Source organism: Dama dama, chromosome 14 (genome assembly GCF_033118175.1).
Source record: "Dama dama isolate Ldn47 chromosome 14, ASM3311817v1, whole genome shotgun sequence".
Taxonomy (NCBI): domain Eukaryota; kingdom Metazoa; phylum Chordata; class Mammalia; order Artiodactyla; family Cervidae; genus Dama; species Dama dama.
In genome coordinates, this window is record NC_083694.1 from 61,880,213 (window position 1) to 61,897,685 (window position 17,473).

Here is a 17,473-nt window from a genome sequence, read left to right on the forward strand (position 1 = left end):
GAGTGACATTAACAGTTTTCAATTATGAGATATCATAAAGGGGGATGTGTACAAATATATGGGCTTCCTTTGTAGCTCAATTGGTAAAGAATCTGCCTGCAATTCAGGAGACCCAGGTTCAATCCTGGGTCGGGAAGATACCCTGGATAAGGAAATGGCAATCCACTCCAGTATCCTTGCTTGGAGAATCCCATGGACAGAGGAGCCTGGAAGGCTACGGTCCATGGGGTACAAATATATACAATCTGCCTAATTCCCCTAGTGGAAACCCAATGGCCAGGGTTTAATCTTCCATAAATATGAAGTCTGAAAACATAATTTCCCTGTTTGTAATTTTTTAACAGCTTATATTCTTAGACCGTGAGCACTTAATGTATCAAACAATCTTATTTTGAAGTTAATTTTCCTTTATTAGGTTGATTTGAGACACACTTTGAAAAGAACCAAGAGCATTTAGTATTAAATGCACCAAAACCTTATTTTAGAAATGTTCAAAACGTTTAGAGTGGGTACTTCATAATTATCCTAGAAATTGCTGAATGATAACTATTACATTAGAAAAGGCAAAAGCATTTTCTGCAAGTGAGGGTATAGTAATGATCGTGAAGGGACTGCCTGACTCAGAATTGCTAGTGATCTGTGAGGTCCTTCAGTTGAGTCTCTGCTTTGTGTACAAGGTTTTCCAGATTTAGTCCATCCTGGTGGACTGTAGCCAAGTGGAATATGGTCAGCCTAGTTATGTGGTCAGTCTAGGGTCAGTCTAACCTGAGGAATACGCTCTAGGTAGTAGAAAGTTTCCCAGAGCACAAGCCTTCTCCCAGGACAGTGGTTTCTCTTGGACACTGTTTCCTAGCCTCTTCTGTTCCCTCCCTTCAACACCGCCTGCCATCGCTCAGCTCAGAGCCAGCCCAGAGTAAGTTTTCAGACTGTCCTGAATAAGAGCTTTCCAGGTGAGGAGGGTTTAGAAGTGAATCAGGGTTAGATATACTGTGGGCATCAAAGCCTTTAATGCTTCTGAGACAAAATTCTCTTCGATCCAACAGCTATTGGGCACTGACCTGTTGTTGCAAAACTAAGAACCGCAAAGCTATATCTTGGAGATTAGGATGGTGGGAGAGGTGAGATAAGTTCCAAAGCATATCCCAATGATATCATAGTGAACAGTGGGTTCCGAAGTCAGGCAGCTCCCCATTTACAAGCTGTGTAAAGACAGGAAGGGAGGCATGGAGAATATTAGCTGAAAAATTCCCAAATATGATCAACAGCAGCAACCCACAGATTCAAAAGCTCAGCAGCTCCAAAAAAGATAAAGGATGGATGAGACTGGATTGCCAGCAGTGACTTTCCTACTCTATTATGAAACTATGGCCCCTCACCCGACTCCCAGCCAGAACACGTGTCAAGCCTCGAATTTTTTCCTTTATGTTGAATGTCTTAGAAGTACACCAATTAGTGATTCCTGATTTAACACAAATCATCTTTATTGGGGCACCAAAAAAAAAAAAAGGCTAAGGTGTAAGTTTGAAAAATAGGCTTTAATACATGCCTTAGTGGAATACTACAGGAGAAGTGGGGACAGGCAGTAGGACTGAGAAAACTGCAGAATGGGGAGGCTTGGGGAGAGGTTTACATGGGGATGCAAGTTGGGTTCAGAAGAGGAGGTTCTTTGACATCAAAGACAAACTGCCCATTTAAAGCTTTGGTTCAAGTCAAGCTTTACATCAAAGAAAAGAAAGTGTTTCCTTTCTCCTTCTTCACCTCCTTGGACCACATGACCACCTTCTTCCAAGACCTTACTACTGAGGTTGCTGGTGCCTATAATGAATGGTTCAGCTACATGAAATTAACTGGGTTTTCCATGGAGTAGCCTGGAAATGAAATCATCTCTTCGCTTGGAGAAGTTTACAATTACATGAAATCACTTCACATGTGAAGGAAATAACACTAAGGGTATTTGGGGCAAGTTTTAAAAGTGAAAAGTAAGAACTTAGAAATTTGAAGTCAAAAGAGATAGTTGTAGTCCAAAGAGATTGAAGATTTCATAAAGATAATGAAACTTGGACTCAAATGGTCTTTGAATCAACTGAGAGACTAGGAAAGAAATTCTAGATAGGGGAATAATACAAGTTTTAGCTCAAAAGCCTACATATAAGTCAGCCAAGACTTCCACACTGAGGACATCACAGCGAAAAGGTCAAGGTGAAATAGCAGTTTCACACCCATTGCACTTGTTTGCAAAAATGTAAAGAATGGCATTGGGTTTGTTTTTTTTTTTCATTAGATGTTTTTTTTCTTCATTGGAGAATCCAGCAAGGGGAAACAAACAAAAGGATTGAAGCACGGATTGGGGGAAATTTTATTCATCTGTGAACTGAAGTCAGGTCTCTAGGTTTTATCTCTTTAAAAAAAAAAAAAAAAGGTTTTATTAAACACCAGTGTGCCAGACACTTTGAGTGAAAAAAACAGATACCTCATCCACCCAGACAGCATCCAGTGAGCCCCTGAGAAAGACCACCGCTTAGACACAGCAGACATTAGGTGAGTGTGGAATGAATATGCAGATGGAGGCATGAACAGTTGATGGGTGGAGTCCTCCAAAGTAGGAGGCCACATTTCCTGGTGTAATTGACCCAGCTCACCATCCATCTTTCTATGGCTTTAGTGCCATAGACTTCTGCCTTCTTGTCCTTCCAGAAAAGGGTTTTCCTTCCAGAGTGGCTTTTTTTTTTAAAGCAACCTCTGTCTTTCTTTCTTTAAAAAACAATCATCCTGCCTGTTCTGAATTGGAACCTCACCCGTTCCCTCTTGTTCCCTTGAGGAAGGCTGAGACGAGGAGCTGTGCCAATGGCAATAATTGAGTTAGGATATACAGAAAGATAGAGGAGCATTATTTTATTGTAACCTGGATTTCACTCAAATAATCATCACTCTTCTTTTTCCTATCATGAAAGTTATTGTTCTTTGAAAATCATGTTGTATTTTAATTAAAGCACCATATGTACATAGTTAAAGAAAATACTGAAGGCTTATCATGGACAATTATACCCCCTTATCACTTCCTCTCTTATTTGTCAACATAGTTAAGTCACCATTTTTATTAAATAAATTATTAATGTTTACATGATGCTTTTTGTTTTTATGTGCTGTGTGCTAAGTTGCTTTGGTTGTGTCTGACTCTTTGTGATGCTATGGACTGTAACACACCAGACTCCTTTGTCCATGGGATTCTCCAGGCAAGGATACTGGAGTGGGTTGCCGTCTCTGATGGATTTTGTGCATTAGAAATAGTATTCCCTGCAGAACCAGCTGAGTTTTTCTAAAGCAGCAGCCAATATTTTTTGAGCACTTGTTATGGGCTAGGCACTGTTTTAAGTGTATTCATGTGTTAATTCACGTGACTCCATGTGTGAGATTACATACTGTAAATATTCCCATTTCACAAGTGAAAAAACCGATGAAAAAACCAAAGCACAGAAAGCATGAGGAAGTTGCCCAAGATGATATGGCCAGTCATTCTGGCCTCTGAAATGATGCTCTATGATGACCCAGATGGGTAGAATGAGGGGGATGGGGCGGGAGTGGGAAGGAGGCTCAAGGGGGAGGGGATATATGTAAATACAGCCGATTCACTTCATTGTACAGCAGAAATTAACACAACATTGCAAAGCAGTTATACTCCAATAAAAATTTTTTTTAAGTTTTTTTTTTTTCCATTTATTTTTATTAGTTGGAGGCTAATTACTTTACAGTGTTGTAGTGGTTTTTGCCATACATTGACATGAATCAGCCATGGATTTACATGTGTTCCCCATCCCGATCCCCCCTCCCACCTCCCTCCCCATCCCATCCCTCTGGGTCATCCCAGTGCACCAGCCCCAAGCACTTGTCTCATACATCCAACCTGGACTGGCGATCTGTTGATAATATACATGTTTTGATGCTGTTCTCTCAGATCATCCCACCCTCGCCTTCTCCCATAGAGTCCAAAAGTCTGTTCTATACATCTGTGTCTCTTTTTCTGTCTTGCATATAGGGTTATCATTACCATCTTTCTAAATTCCATATATATGCGTTAGTATACTGTATTGGTATTTATCTTTCTGGCTTACTTCACTCTGTATAATGGACTCCAGTTTTATCCATCTCATTAGAACTGATTCAAATGTATTTTTTTAATGGCTGAGTAATATTCCATTGTGTATTCTACCACAGCTTTCTTATCCATTCGTCTGCTGATGGGCATCTAGGTTGCTTCCATGTCCTGACTGGCGTGTAATGGTACCTCACTGAGGTTTTGATTTGCATTTCTCTGATAATGAGTGATGTTGAGCATCTTTTCATGTGTTTGTTAGCCATCTGTATGTCTTCTTTGGAGAAATGTCTGTTTAGATCTTTGGCCCATTTTTTGATTGGGTGATTTGTTTTTCTGGAATTGAGCTGCAGGAGTTGCTTGTATATTTTTGAGATTAATCCTTTGCCTTTTTCTTCATTTGCTATTATTTTCTCCCATTCTTAAGGCTGTCTTTTCACCTTGCTTATAGTTTCCTTTGTTGTGCAAAAGCTTTTAAGTTTAATTAGGTCCCATTTGTTTAGTTTTGCTTTTATTTCTACTATTCTGGGAGGTGGGTCATAGAGGATCTTGCTGTGATTTATGTGGGAGAGTGTTTTGCCTATATTCTCCTCTAGGAGTTTTATAGTTTCTGGTCTTACATTTAGATCTTTAATCCATTTTGAGTTTATTTTTGTGTATGGTGTTAGAAAGTGTTCTAGTTTCATTCTTTTACAAGTGGTTGACCAGTTTTTCGACTACACCAGAAGGGGCCTATAGATATCAAGAAGTGTAAGCTGGAAAAAGGAACTATTTTTTTAAGTTTTTTGAAAAAGATCTTAGGGAAGAATCTGAAGTTGTGCCAGGATTTGGCAACTTGAACTTAGTTTGGTAGACAGGATGCTCAGTGGGAGAAACCTAGGGGGAGTGAGTTTATATTAAAAAGCAGAACAGTTTAGTCTTTTAATTGGTTTGTTTATTTTTATAAATATTTCTTTTACCTCTTTTCCTAAGTCCTCATGGTTTCCTGAGCATATAATAATAATTAGTATACTAGAGAATCTTCAGGCAAATTCTGAATGAAGAAGCAGTCCAGAGCATTCAGAGAAGATGCCCAGACAAATGTTAGATTTTGATATGAGGACTTTAGCACAGAGTTTTTGAAATTGAAACAGTCCTGGAAAAGATGTGGTTTATTTTGGTACATATGTCATTGCTGAGAAGACGGAGTAAGAAGGTGTGAAAGTAGATGCAAATTTCACCATTCTAGGAAACAGCTGGAAGATCCACTCTTATACCTCAAAGAGCAGAATTTCTAGAACTCTTGCCTTTCTTCTTTCTTACCTAATATGTACTTTTAAGAGAAATGTTAACTGTTGAATGATTTTGGCATTATAAACTCACTCCAGCACTCACCTCCATCTAAGTGCCTCATGTTAAAGTCAGTTCCCTTGATTATAAATGTAAATTTGTAGCAGATCTTTGTCTGCAAAGCTTGAGAGAACCAGTTAGGGGCCGGTGAGTTGTTAACAATGGAAGAATTGATAGGATCTAGAAAGTGGTGATGATTCCGTACCATCTAAAACCAAGTCAAACCATTTTATTCCCTTCTAGCTCTAAAAACTTGGTTCTATATGTATATTTGTTGTTGTTCAGTCGCTAAGTTGTGTCTGACTCTTTGTGACCCCATGGACTGCAGCACCCCAGGCTTCCCCATCCTTCACTGTCTCCCAGAGTTTGTTCAGATTCATGTCCATTGAATTGATGATGCCATCCAACCATCTCATCTTCTGTCGTCCCCTTCCCCTGCCTTCAATCTTCCCCAGCATTAGGGTCTTTTCCAGTGAGTCAGCTCTTCGCATCAGGTGGCCAAAATACTGGAGCTTCAGCTTCAGCTTTAGTCCTTCCAGTGAATATTCAGGGTTGATTTCCTTAAGGATTAATTGATTTGATCTCCTTGCATTTTATGTCAAAAGTGAGGTCCAAAGATTTGGTGGGAAACAGTTGTCTTTAGTTTGATGGAGCTGCCCCTCTCTGCTGTGATCTGAGGAATAAGATACTATCACCACAGCAGTGCTTCTATCCCAGATATATTTTGACTGGCACAGCCTGCAACTATTTACACAGAGAGAAGGGGGAGTGGGTTTGAAATGGGGTGTTAGCCTACTGTTCCTGACGTGCATTTTAATAAGCCACCTGACAAGATCAACAAGAAGAAAAGAAAAATCGTGAACAGGTGTGAGGGAGCTGGAGGAAGACAGTCTGCTTTTCACTCCTCTTAATCAAGTTGGCACATTGTTCTTTCACCAGGACTCTCTGGCTGTTAACAGTGGCTCTGCTAATTCCCTCCAGTGTGGGATCTGATGAAGGGGGCCTAAAATCCCCCACGGATTCCCCTGTGCCCTAATAAAAGGAAAAGTGGATTTCTGTGGTGGTCATGTCACGGCCATAGCCTGAAACACTCTGTTCATCCACCCAGAGTGTCATTTGTGAAGGCGGCATTACCATGGAAATGTGTGACACGTTGGTTGACAAGTTGTCTATTTCCAGATGGGCATCTTCATTCCCAGCATGAGCCTTTGAGAGATTTGACAGACCATTTTTAAGTCTTGGCTTTGTACAGACTGTGGTTTATCTAAGGGCCTTGCTGGCTTTTTTCTTTCACACTGTGATGGATTTTGTGCAGTGTGTTGTGTAAGTAATAATGATAGGTCTGGCTTTGCAGACGTGGCTGTTTGTTTTTTTCTTTCTTTTTAGCCAGTCATAGCGTGTTCCATGAAATTGGCATTGGCTAGCTGTGTTTGTTAATAACACACTAAAACCTATCCTCTTTCTAAACTGGTGATGTTATAGAAAGTCTGTATGTGGGATAATGCTGCCTTGAAAGTCATGTAGCCAGCAGCTTTTCTTCATTGAAAAGAAGTAGAAAAATATTAATAGTTTGTCTACTACTTTCAATTCAGTTTTGTTTCTTGGATGGATAAAAAGAGAATGAAGATTGAATACCACTCCCCTGTTTAGAGAGTGTCTGCTATGAGCTATTGCTTGGTATAGGAAGGGACAGCTGGCAAGGCCAGGGCAGGTTCGCTCTAGGAGAGACCTTTTTCTGTGCTGCCGGCAAAGGGCCATCTTTTGGAAGGCTCTTTCAGAAGGTTCTGCTTAGGACCTAAAACGTGCTTTCCCCATCTTATCACATGAGGTTGTGTGTCCTCTAGACAAAATCATAGAGTCTGCTGGAACTGTGTTTTAAAAAACTAGGTATGTATGTGTAATTTAAGTAATCAGAGACTCACCGTAAGTCATTAACATCATAATTTAGTTAAGTGTTAGTAATTATCCCAGGGAACTATCATTTATAAATATTAATGTTCCAAACTGAAGTTAGGGAATCCCTCTTTAGCTATTTTTTTCCTTTTATTTTTATCTCTATATAATTGTACTGGAGGCATAATTAGTCAGTGTCTTTTCAGTTAACAAGTGCTTTTCCAACTCTGAGTAAATAATTCCTAATTAAATGCACCAATTTTATTGATTTATTTTCATTTTTTTTCTCTTCTGCATACCAAATTGAAATGTGAAATTCTTACACATTGTAATTGTGGATCAGAACCTACTGATTAACTTGTTGATACATTTAGGATGTGATATTCCTAAAGGACTCATTAGTGTAAACTTGTACCACTCTTTCTAATTTCTTTAGAAAGAAGGAGGATCAATAACTACCTTGAATTGTCAGAAGGAAAAAACAATTGGCCTCTGAATAGGGAGTCTTGATTCAGAAATATGCAAATATGTTACTTTCATAAGGAGGATAAATTTGAGAAACATCAGAACAGCATAATTACTAAAGAAATACTACCATAACAAACATCTTTGGGGTGTAGCATATTGAGGGATAGTATGAGGAAGCCTGAAACTATTTTGGAAATGGTATTATAAATAATAAGATAAGAAATTATGTAAGGATATAGACATTGTAGCAAATTAACTGCAGACAATAAGAAACTATATTGCAACTTCCTAGTGATAGATATCTATTAGGTAGTCTGTTATATACATTATTCCATGCCCTTTGCTAGGCAATCATCATTGGTTGATGAAATTTTCTAGTTCCATAATGTCTGTGATTTTTCTCCCCCCATGCTAAAGATGACTCAAAGTCACGCCTGTTTTTGACCTTAGTGTACCCAAGTCATTTCCTGGTGACAGAAATCTGGTGAAAGTGTCAGCATTGTCATCACCAAACCTCTATCCTGGAGAAGGACTTTTATTGCAAGTTTTCCCAAGTTTGACCTTTGCTGTGCTTCGATGTTGGAATTTGTTGTACTGTCTTCCTCTGGCTGTGGCAAAGTCCAGGTCCTGTCCATGGCCTGGTCTACTGTCTATCCCTGAGTGATACACCTACCAGTTAGAGCCATGTTCCTCTCGTGCATGACTTTACAGAGAGCTTAAGAAAAAGTCTGTATATACCATATGAAATTGTTGCAGATTGTTGCACATTTAATATGTGAATCATCAATAGGAAAATTTCAACTTCCAATTGTTTACATCTATTTATTGATTAGTCAAGCTCATTGCTTTTACTTTGTTTTTTCAAAAGAGAAAAATTTAGGTGTGAATGTACTGTATAACACTGCTGCCACAGGTATTGTGAACTAATATTCTCATGGAGGAAAATCTCCTTGGATCATTATGTGATATGCCCTATTACGTATAAATTCCAAATAGTCTTTGGAGATGGAACAACCTCCGTTTCCACTGACACCATCTGCTGTCTGTAAAAGGACCAGGCAGTGGCACTTTCGTTAGCTGCCTTCATGATGCTGAACTTTTCCCAGTGGACAGAGGAGAGCACTTCATAAAAAGGCTAGTTAAGCGTCTTCCAGATTGTTTCAAATGAACCATATATAAAAGCCACAGGGAAAAAGGCTCTAACAAATTGTGCTGTTGGGCTTTTCTCACTGACACTTTCTACCATTATAAAAAAAGTTATAAAATGTCTTTTCTTTTTTTGGCACTCAGATGAGTATAGGATCAAACCAGTGGAAGAGGTCAAATACATGAAAAATGGGGCAGAAGAGGAGCAGAAAATAGCAGCCAGGAACCAAGAAAACTTGGTAAGAACTGCATTTCTTGTATAACAATGAATTTTGGTGACAACTTTATAATAAAATCTGCACTGCATGTTTAAACTGCAACTTAACACACCAGCGCAAGATTTTCTTGAAAATGCCGTTGCTATTTATAGCTTGCCTGGAAGCTGCACCATTTACTTCTGGATCCTGTTTGTTTTCAGACGAACCCTTCTTTAATTTTGATAGAGATTTCTCCAGGAGAAACAGCAAAATTTTTAATGTTTCAAAATGATTAAATTTAAAGGAAAAATCATGAAGTAGGATTGACTTTTATGGGGGGAGGACCTTTTTTTTTCTTTTCATCCTTTATCTCTTAATGCTGATCAGAGTGAATGGCTAAGTTTAGTTATTATTGATATGTAGTGTTTTAAGAAAGTTGCCTTTCAAAGGAAAATAAGGTACTTAGAAGGTAGGTCTTTATCAAATAGTCCTTCACATTCACAGTGTTGAGGTATTGCGGGTTTTGAGTTAATGTGAGAATTCTAATGATCTGATAGTTAGAAACCTCTTTCTTCCTCTAAAACAAATCAATCAACATGTTCCACCTTAATATTTTATCTCTGAAAAACATTTAGTAAATTATCAGATTAGCTGACTTCTTAAGAGATTACAGATTGTTAAGAATATTCATTTATTCAGTTGTGTTAGAGCAACATTGTTCTTCTCTTTTATTTTGGGATTAATTACTGCTATTTTTTCATGTTTCAGTGAATACATTTTTAAGAAGCTTGCAATGTCATAAATATTTTCACTTGACTTAAACTCCTTTCCATGTTGTGCTTTGTTTTTGTTTTTATGATTTCTGCTACAGCAAAGGGAGTTGGCAGAAAGTTAACCAGTGCTCATGAGTATTTAAGGCTGTCATTTTCCATGATACACTAATGAATGTAACAGGCTCATTCTTTTTCCTCTATTCTTTTCTCAATATATAACCTATGACTTGCAGTACTCAAGTATCAACAACTGAATATTTTAGGTCATTTTAAAGGAGCCAACATACTTTAATAAAATTTTACTTCATAAATGGGATTTGGATTTTAAGGTATCCTTCAAGTCACAGAGGTTCATCATACCTTATGTTTTAACATCAACACTTAAATGAGTCCTGGGTGTTCATTGGAAGGACTGATGTTGAAGCTGAAACTCCAGTACTTTGGACACCTGATACAAAGAGCGGACTCATTTGAAAAGACCCTGATGCTGGAAAAGATTGAGGGCAGGAGGAGAAGGGGACGACAGAGGATGAGATGGTTGGATGCCATCACCAACTCAATGGACATGGGTTTGGGTGGACTCCGGCAGTTGGTGATGCACAGGGAGGCATGGCGTGCTGTGGTTCACGGGGTCGCAAAGAGTCGGACGTGACTGAGCGACTGAGCCGAACTGAACTGAACTTAAATCCAGAAAAAAGTAACTATGACTGAACAGTAAAATTAATATTATCAGGCTTTTTATATAGAAATTGTTGTGCTTTGAATAGATACATAGAATATTTGAGTAGTTGAAGCATCAATGGTCATTTTTCTACTCTGTTTTACTGAAAGTCAGAGTTTGTCCTTGCTTGATATAATTTCATCTTAAGTTATAAATCTCATCTTGGGTAATAATATTTACGTTGAATGCTAAAGAGACACTGGTGACCAGTTAGCCAGTAACTGTTTCTTAGATGTAACTGTCTACTTTCCGTGTTTGTATCTCTGAAATCCTAAAGAAAGCAATGACTTTTATCTTACAGCTTGTGAGTTCTTCCTCAGTGTTGTTAGGGCCAATACAACTTTCTTCCTTTTTCTCCCAGTTCCATAATCTATAGACTCCTTGAGGCTAGTATTCTTTTTCAGCACCATGACCAAAGTTGGTGCTAGTGCTTCTCATGCAGACTGAATGGGGAGGTTCAGACAAAGAGAAATCTCTGGTCTTATTTATTCATGGATTATCTATGTCAACCCCACACCTTTTTACTCTGCCCTTCAATCAGAGTCCAGGCCAATAAGAGGAGTTTTCAGGTATCTAAAGATTTAGAAGGAAATGGGGAACTAAATGGTTGTTTTTAATTCTGAGATTTCTAGACTGCTTCACAAAATTAGATGATTTTCAGTTATCTGGAGGTATATTACCCTTATCACCTCCATGTTGGGGGATCCATAATTAAGTACTAACCATGCGTATCATTTGAGAAAACAAATAGCCTCCTAAATTTGAAGCTTACATTGGAAAGTGAATAAGAAAGACTTAGCAATTCTTTATTTTTACACCCATTAAAATAATCTGAAAGTCAAGATGTTCTTATGTTTCAAAGAATGATTTTAAGATGTAGCTTGAAGTTTTTTTTTAAGATTTTTTGTTTACCCAAACTGTTGAAACTAAGGGGAGTTGGCAAACATAACCAAGGCATATGGCATGATGGTGACAACTGTGGGCTCTGGAAGCAGAAATTGCTTGGGTTCAAATTTCAGCTCTGCCACTGACTCGTTGCAGAATCCAGTCACTTCACTTCTGTAAATCTCTGCCCATCCATTGAGGGAAAAGACAGTGCTTCACGGTGTTCTTGGCAGAATTACACAAGATGATTGTTATAAAACTTTGAGTGCAGTGTCTGGGACAGGTAAGAGGTGATTTAGTGAATATTTTAGGTTAATGCTAGTGTTCTGTGTGTTTTGAAATCTCTTAATCTGGAACTATGAAATTACTTAAATGAATTAAGTTTTGAGTATCTGTTATGCATAAGGCCCTTACATGTATTGAGAGACATTGTGTCCTTAAGGTCTTTGTTCTTAAGGAGATTACAGTGAAGTTGAGAGGGATGTTTAGGTCAACCAGTAGCTTATTGAGTGCCTCTGTGTACAATGCTCTGTACCAAACTCTGCAAACAATCACAGAAATAGGGAAACCACTGACCCTCACCACAAGGACCTTGTACTGCAATAAACAAGGTAAGTACCAAATCAGTATAAATAAAGCAGGGTTAGATAAATAAAAACAAGACTGGCTCCAAAACGGCAACACAAAGACCTGCTGATATCAAAGAAGGCAGCTATCTTGTCTGTGTGGTGTCAGGACCTACTTAATGAAAGAGCTGGCCTTTAAAATGGGCCTCAAAGGATAGAATGAGAAAGAATGCCTCAGGTGGAAGTAACAGAGATGGAAAATGCAAGATGTATTTAATACAAAGTACATCGTCCTATTTGACTGTGGAGTGGGAAGAGGCAGGAGAAGGCATCAGTAGATGAGCAATGGTAAATTAGAATCAAAATGTAGATGTGGTCATACATAAAGCTTTGATGTCCAGTGAAGAGATCCAGAATAATTCAGTGGATTCATGGGAGCCTTTGAAGGTTTGAAGAAAGAGATTGGCCACATGAGATTATGATTCAGGAAAGTTATGTGACTTTAGCAGGTATAATATGGATCAGTGTGTGGAGCCTGGGTGGGAGATCATTCGTAATAGTTTTTGCAAGAGATAATGTGCCTGAACCAAGGTGGTGGCAGGGAGGATAGAAAAGATTTAACAAGGTTGTAATAGAAGCAACAGGATTTGACAGCTCATTGCCAGCATTAAAAGAAGGCAGAAGAGTCAGGAGATAATGATAATAACAAGACTGTGACGTCTGGAAAGATGACCAGTGGTGGTGAGAATAACCACCTCAAGGAAACGACAGTGACCTCCAGGAAGTGATAAAATTACTAGGAAGACTGTGTTCGATGAAAATACCAAGTGTTCATTCTTTCATTATTCATTACTCATTCTTGCTCAGCCTTGGAAGATCAGATGTGGTCCACAAGGCAGAAAGTGAAGCCTCCACACACAGGACACCGTAATAAGTGCAGTCACAGAGCACCTGTACCTGCTACCAGGGTCTTACCAGCTGTGTGCTTTGGGGGCTGCAGAGGCACCACGATGTGAATCTCACCCTGAGGAACTCACTTTCTGGTAGCAGATAGAAGGCCTGTGACCTCAGTGACCACAACTCAAGGTACATTGCAAATGTAGAGGTTGGTTTTGAGCTAGCAAAGATTTAGGAACTTTCGGAATATCCATGCAAGCGAGTCTAGCAAAGTCCACACCCATGAGTGTGTGCAGCTTGTCGCCAGGGACATGTTCAGTATGTTTTTGTTTGCTTCAGTGGGTGGAGGAATATATGAATAAGAGTCATTGGACCTCTAGGTCCAACTATTAGTTTGTACCTAGTAGTTGCTCAATAGTATTTAGATTTCCAGGTCACTCGGGCACTTTGACCACATTTTCTATGGATGGCAGAGATCATGCAAGTTTTCTGTAGCTGATGATGAATCATTTATTTCTCAGTCATTTATGTAATCGGTACAAAGATGTGCATTCATGCAATTTTCACCATTGTTGAGCACCCATGTATTTCACTTTAGTTCTCTCAGATTTTAATTCCTTCTTCAGGAAGGTGGTATAAAGTAGTAACATTGGCTTTGGAGATTATGTATAAACATATATCAATATGGATCTTAGCTTATTTCTAGCTTTAGAATTTTGGTCAAATATCTGAGTCTTCTGAACTTCAAGTTCCTCATCTGGAATCTGGGAGTTATGAAATTATTGAAGTATTAGAAGAGAACATAGGAGTATATGTTTAGAATAGGGGGCTTTCTTAAAACATAGAAAGTAAAAGCTATGAAGAAAGAAAAATAGTTTATTTCATTAGATCAAAATTAAGTAAAGAACACTTGTAAATAATTAAGAAAAAGATAATCCACTAGAAAAATAGGTAAATGAAATGAACAGATGGTTCACAGTAGTGGATATTGGGCAATAATAACATATGAAAAGATGTTCCACATCACTAGTAGAGAGACTACTTACGTCCTTACCCAACTTGCTGCCTTAGAAGATTCTGAAAAATGCTGACTTCAATCCAGAGTGGGCTCACTGGATGGCTGGTTGGCTACTCTCTAGGACACCTCTGTGCTTTTGTTCTCTGAGTTAAATATGTGCTTTCCAAGAGCCAATGTGATGCTTCCCAAAACTGTTTATACTGGTTGAAAGTCATTGTAATTATGTTATTCAGTTAAGTAATATGTAAACCAATGAAACACAAGTGTGGAAAGAAAACTCTTTTTGTAAAAACTAAATGCTTTAGAAAATCTTAATGAAGGTACATTACTAAAAACTTGTGGCTAAATTAAAAATTCTGCACTCAGAGTATTTCACAAGGCTTTTACATTCTCACTTCACTTAAGAAACCAAACCATGGAGTCTTTGATGTACATTCTAAGGGTGTGGCTAATGCAGAAAGTTTATGTATAGCCCCTGACAGTGATCCCTTATCTGAGAAGCATTGTTCCTTTATCAGAAGTTGGAAGGAGAAATGCACAACTGTGTATTTTAAAACAAAGAGTATGCCTAATATATATATATATATACACACATGTATATATATATACATTTTTTTATATTGCCCTACTTTAGCTCACTTTATCATTTAATTACCAGTCCAGATGGTATTGCCTAATACAATTTGTATTGTAATGAGAGGAATGCATACTAAAACATGATTCCTTAGCTTGGAAAAACTTTGAGATTGATAATATCAGATTTTGGCATGGCTGTAGGAAAATATTTATTCACATACTAGTGGTAAACATCTTAGAAGATCATTTAGCAGTACCTATTCAAACTTAAACATGCACTCAGCATCACCCAGCACTTCCATATCTTGATATCCACCCAAGCTGCCCTTGTGAATGAGAAAGCTTGCACAAGACTTTCACTGCATCATTGTTATTAGTGGAAAATTGAAAATAACTTTCATGCTATCACTAGAAGAACACTGCAGTCGTAGTACATGTTCACTCGTGCTTAGTCATGTCCTACTCTTTGTGACCCCATGGACTGTAGCCCACCAGGCTCCTCTGTCCATGAGATTTTCCAGGCAAGAATACTGGAATGGGTTGCCATTTCCTTCTCCAGGGGATCTTCCCAACCCAGGGATCGAACCTGCGTCTATTGCATCTCCTGTATTAAAAGGTAGATTCTTTACCACTGTGCCACCTGGGAAGCCCAAAGCTGTAGTACATTAGACAGCAATTTAAAAGAATGAGTTAGAACTTATGAACTGTCAGGGAGAAATAAAAATGGTAATTTGGATATGTATAATATGGTACCGTTCACTTTTTTTTTTAAGTGAAGTACAATAGCAACACTCTACATTTTCTGTAAGTGCTCATAAATGTATAGGGATTCATAGAAAAACCTGCATGGATATGTCCCTTACTATTAGTAGGCCCCTGAGTTAATAGGGGACATAAGTATGGCCAGGCTCAGTTTTCTCCTCTGCAAAATGGGGATAATAAATGAACCCACTTGAGCAGGAAGTTGTTAAAATTAAGTAAGATATTCCATTAATCTCTTAGTGCAGTTTCTGGCATAGAAAACACCATTGTTGGTTGTTATCAACAGTGGAGTTGGATTAGGTGGGAAGAATAAGAAAGGATTGGGCATGTTGGAAAAGGGGTTTTTTAAATTTTTCTATTTAATATTTTAATTTTTAAAAGAAGATTGTTGTTGTTGTTCAGTCACTCAGTCATGTCTGACTCTGTCACCCCAAGGACTGCAGCACACCAAGCTTCCCTGTCCTTCACCATCTCCTGGAGCTTGCTCAAACTCATGTCCATTGAGTTAGTGATGCCATCCAACCATCTCATCCTCTATTGTCCCCTTCTCCTCCTGCCTCCAATCTTTCCCAGCATCAGGGTCTTTTCTAATGAGTGGGCTTTTCACATCCAAAGTATTGGAGCTTCAGTTTCAGCTCATAAAAGAAAATATGAGTATATTATTTGTGTGATTTGAAATTTATTTTAAAGGGGATAATAATAACAAAACTTCAGTAACTATTTGGATACTTGGGAATCTGTAATGTAAGTAGGATTATGTCATTTTCTCACTATCTTAAATATCCTCAATTTTTTACCATATCTGATTAATAGCAGATAAGCTCAAAGAGCTCAAGGAAACTCAAGGACTATCCAGTTTCCTTTTATGTAGGTTAATAGTTTTGCATATAAATAATTTAAGAGTAAATTATGCCAGTCTTGACAGTATTCAGTCCCCTTGCATCTCTAAAGACAAAAGACATTCTAGTTATGGTTTTGAGGATTTCTCTCTCACTGTATACTAAAACATGCTCATATTTTCCTTGATTAACATTTGTCATTCTTGAGCTGTTCTCCCTTCAGTTCAATTCAGTTGCTCAGTCGTGTCCGACTCTTTGCGACCCCATGGACTGCAGCATGCTAGGCTTCCCGGTCCATCACCAACTCCCAGAGCTTACTCAAACTCATGTCCATTGAGTTGGTGATGCCATCCAACTATCTCATCCTCTGTCGTCCCTTTCTCCTCCAGCCTTCAATCTTTCCCAGCATCAGGGTCTTTTTAAATGGGTCAGTTCTTTGCATCAGGTGGCCAAAGTATTGGAGTTTCAACTTCAGCATCAGTCTTTTCAGTGAATATTCAGGACTGATTTCCTTTAGGATGGACTGGTTGGATCTCCTTGCAGTCCAAGGGACTCTCAAGAGTCTTCTCCAACACCATGGTTTGAAAGCATCAGTTCTTTGGTGCTCAGGTTTCTTTATAGTACAACTCTCACATCCATACATGACTACTGGAAAAACCGTAGCTTTGACTAGACTGACCTTTGTTGGCAAAGTAATGTCTTTGCTTTTTAATATGCTGCCTAGGTTGGTCATGACTTTTCTCCCAAGGAGCAAGTGTCTTTTAATTTCATAGCTGCAGTAACCATCTGCAGGGATTTTGGAGCCCCAAAAATGAAGTCTGTCACTGTTTCCATTGTTTACCCATTTATTTGCCCTAAAGTGATGGGACCAGATGCCATGATCTTAGTTTTCTGAATGTTGAGTTTTAAGCCAACTTTTTCACTCTCCTCTTTCACTTTCATCAAGAGGCTCTTTACTTCCTCTTCACTTTCTGGCATATAGGTGGTGTCATCTGCATATCTGAGGTTATTGACATTTCTTCTGGCAATCTTGATTCCAGCTTGTGCTTCATCCATCCTGGCATTTCACATATAAGTTAAATAAGCAGGATGATAATATACAGCCTTGATGTACTCCTTTCCTGATTTGGAACCAGTCCATTGTTCCATGTCCAGTTCTAACTGTTGCTTCCGGACCTGCATACAGATTTCTCAGGATGCAGGTTAGGTGGTCTTGTATTCCCATCTGTTTCAGAATTTTCCACAGTTTATTGTGATCCACACAGTCAAAGGCTTTGGCATAGTCAATAAAGCAGAAGTAGATGTTTTTCTGG

General features: G+C 38.5%; 1 protein-coding gene across 3 annotated transcripts in view; it reads left to right on the plus strand.

Annotated features, from left to right (window-relative positions):
* The window catches only part of C14H1orf21 (chromosome 14 C1orf21 homolog), a 234,267-nt gene that overhangs the window by 114,906 nt on the left and 101,888 nt on the right, over positions 1-17,473 (plus strand). For all 3 annotated transcript variants that reach the window (XM_061160913.1, XM_061160912.1, XM_061160914.1), the window contains one exon: positions 9,071-9,165. In XM_061160913.1, the coding sequence (XP_061016896.1) occupies positions 9,071-9,165 (95 nt within the window). The remainder of the gene's footprint in view (positions 1-9,070; positions 9,166-17,473) is intronic.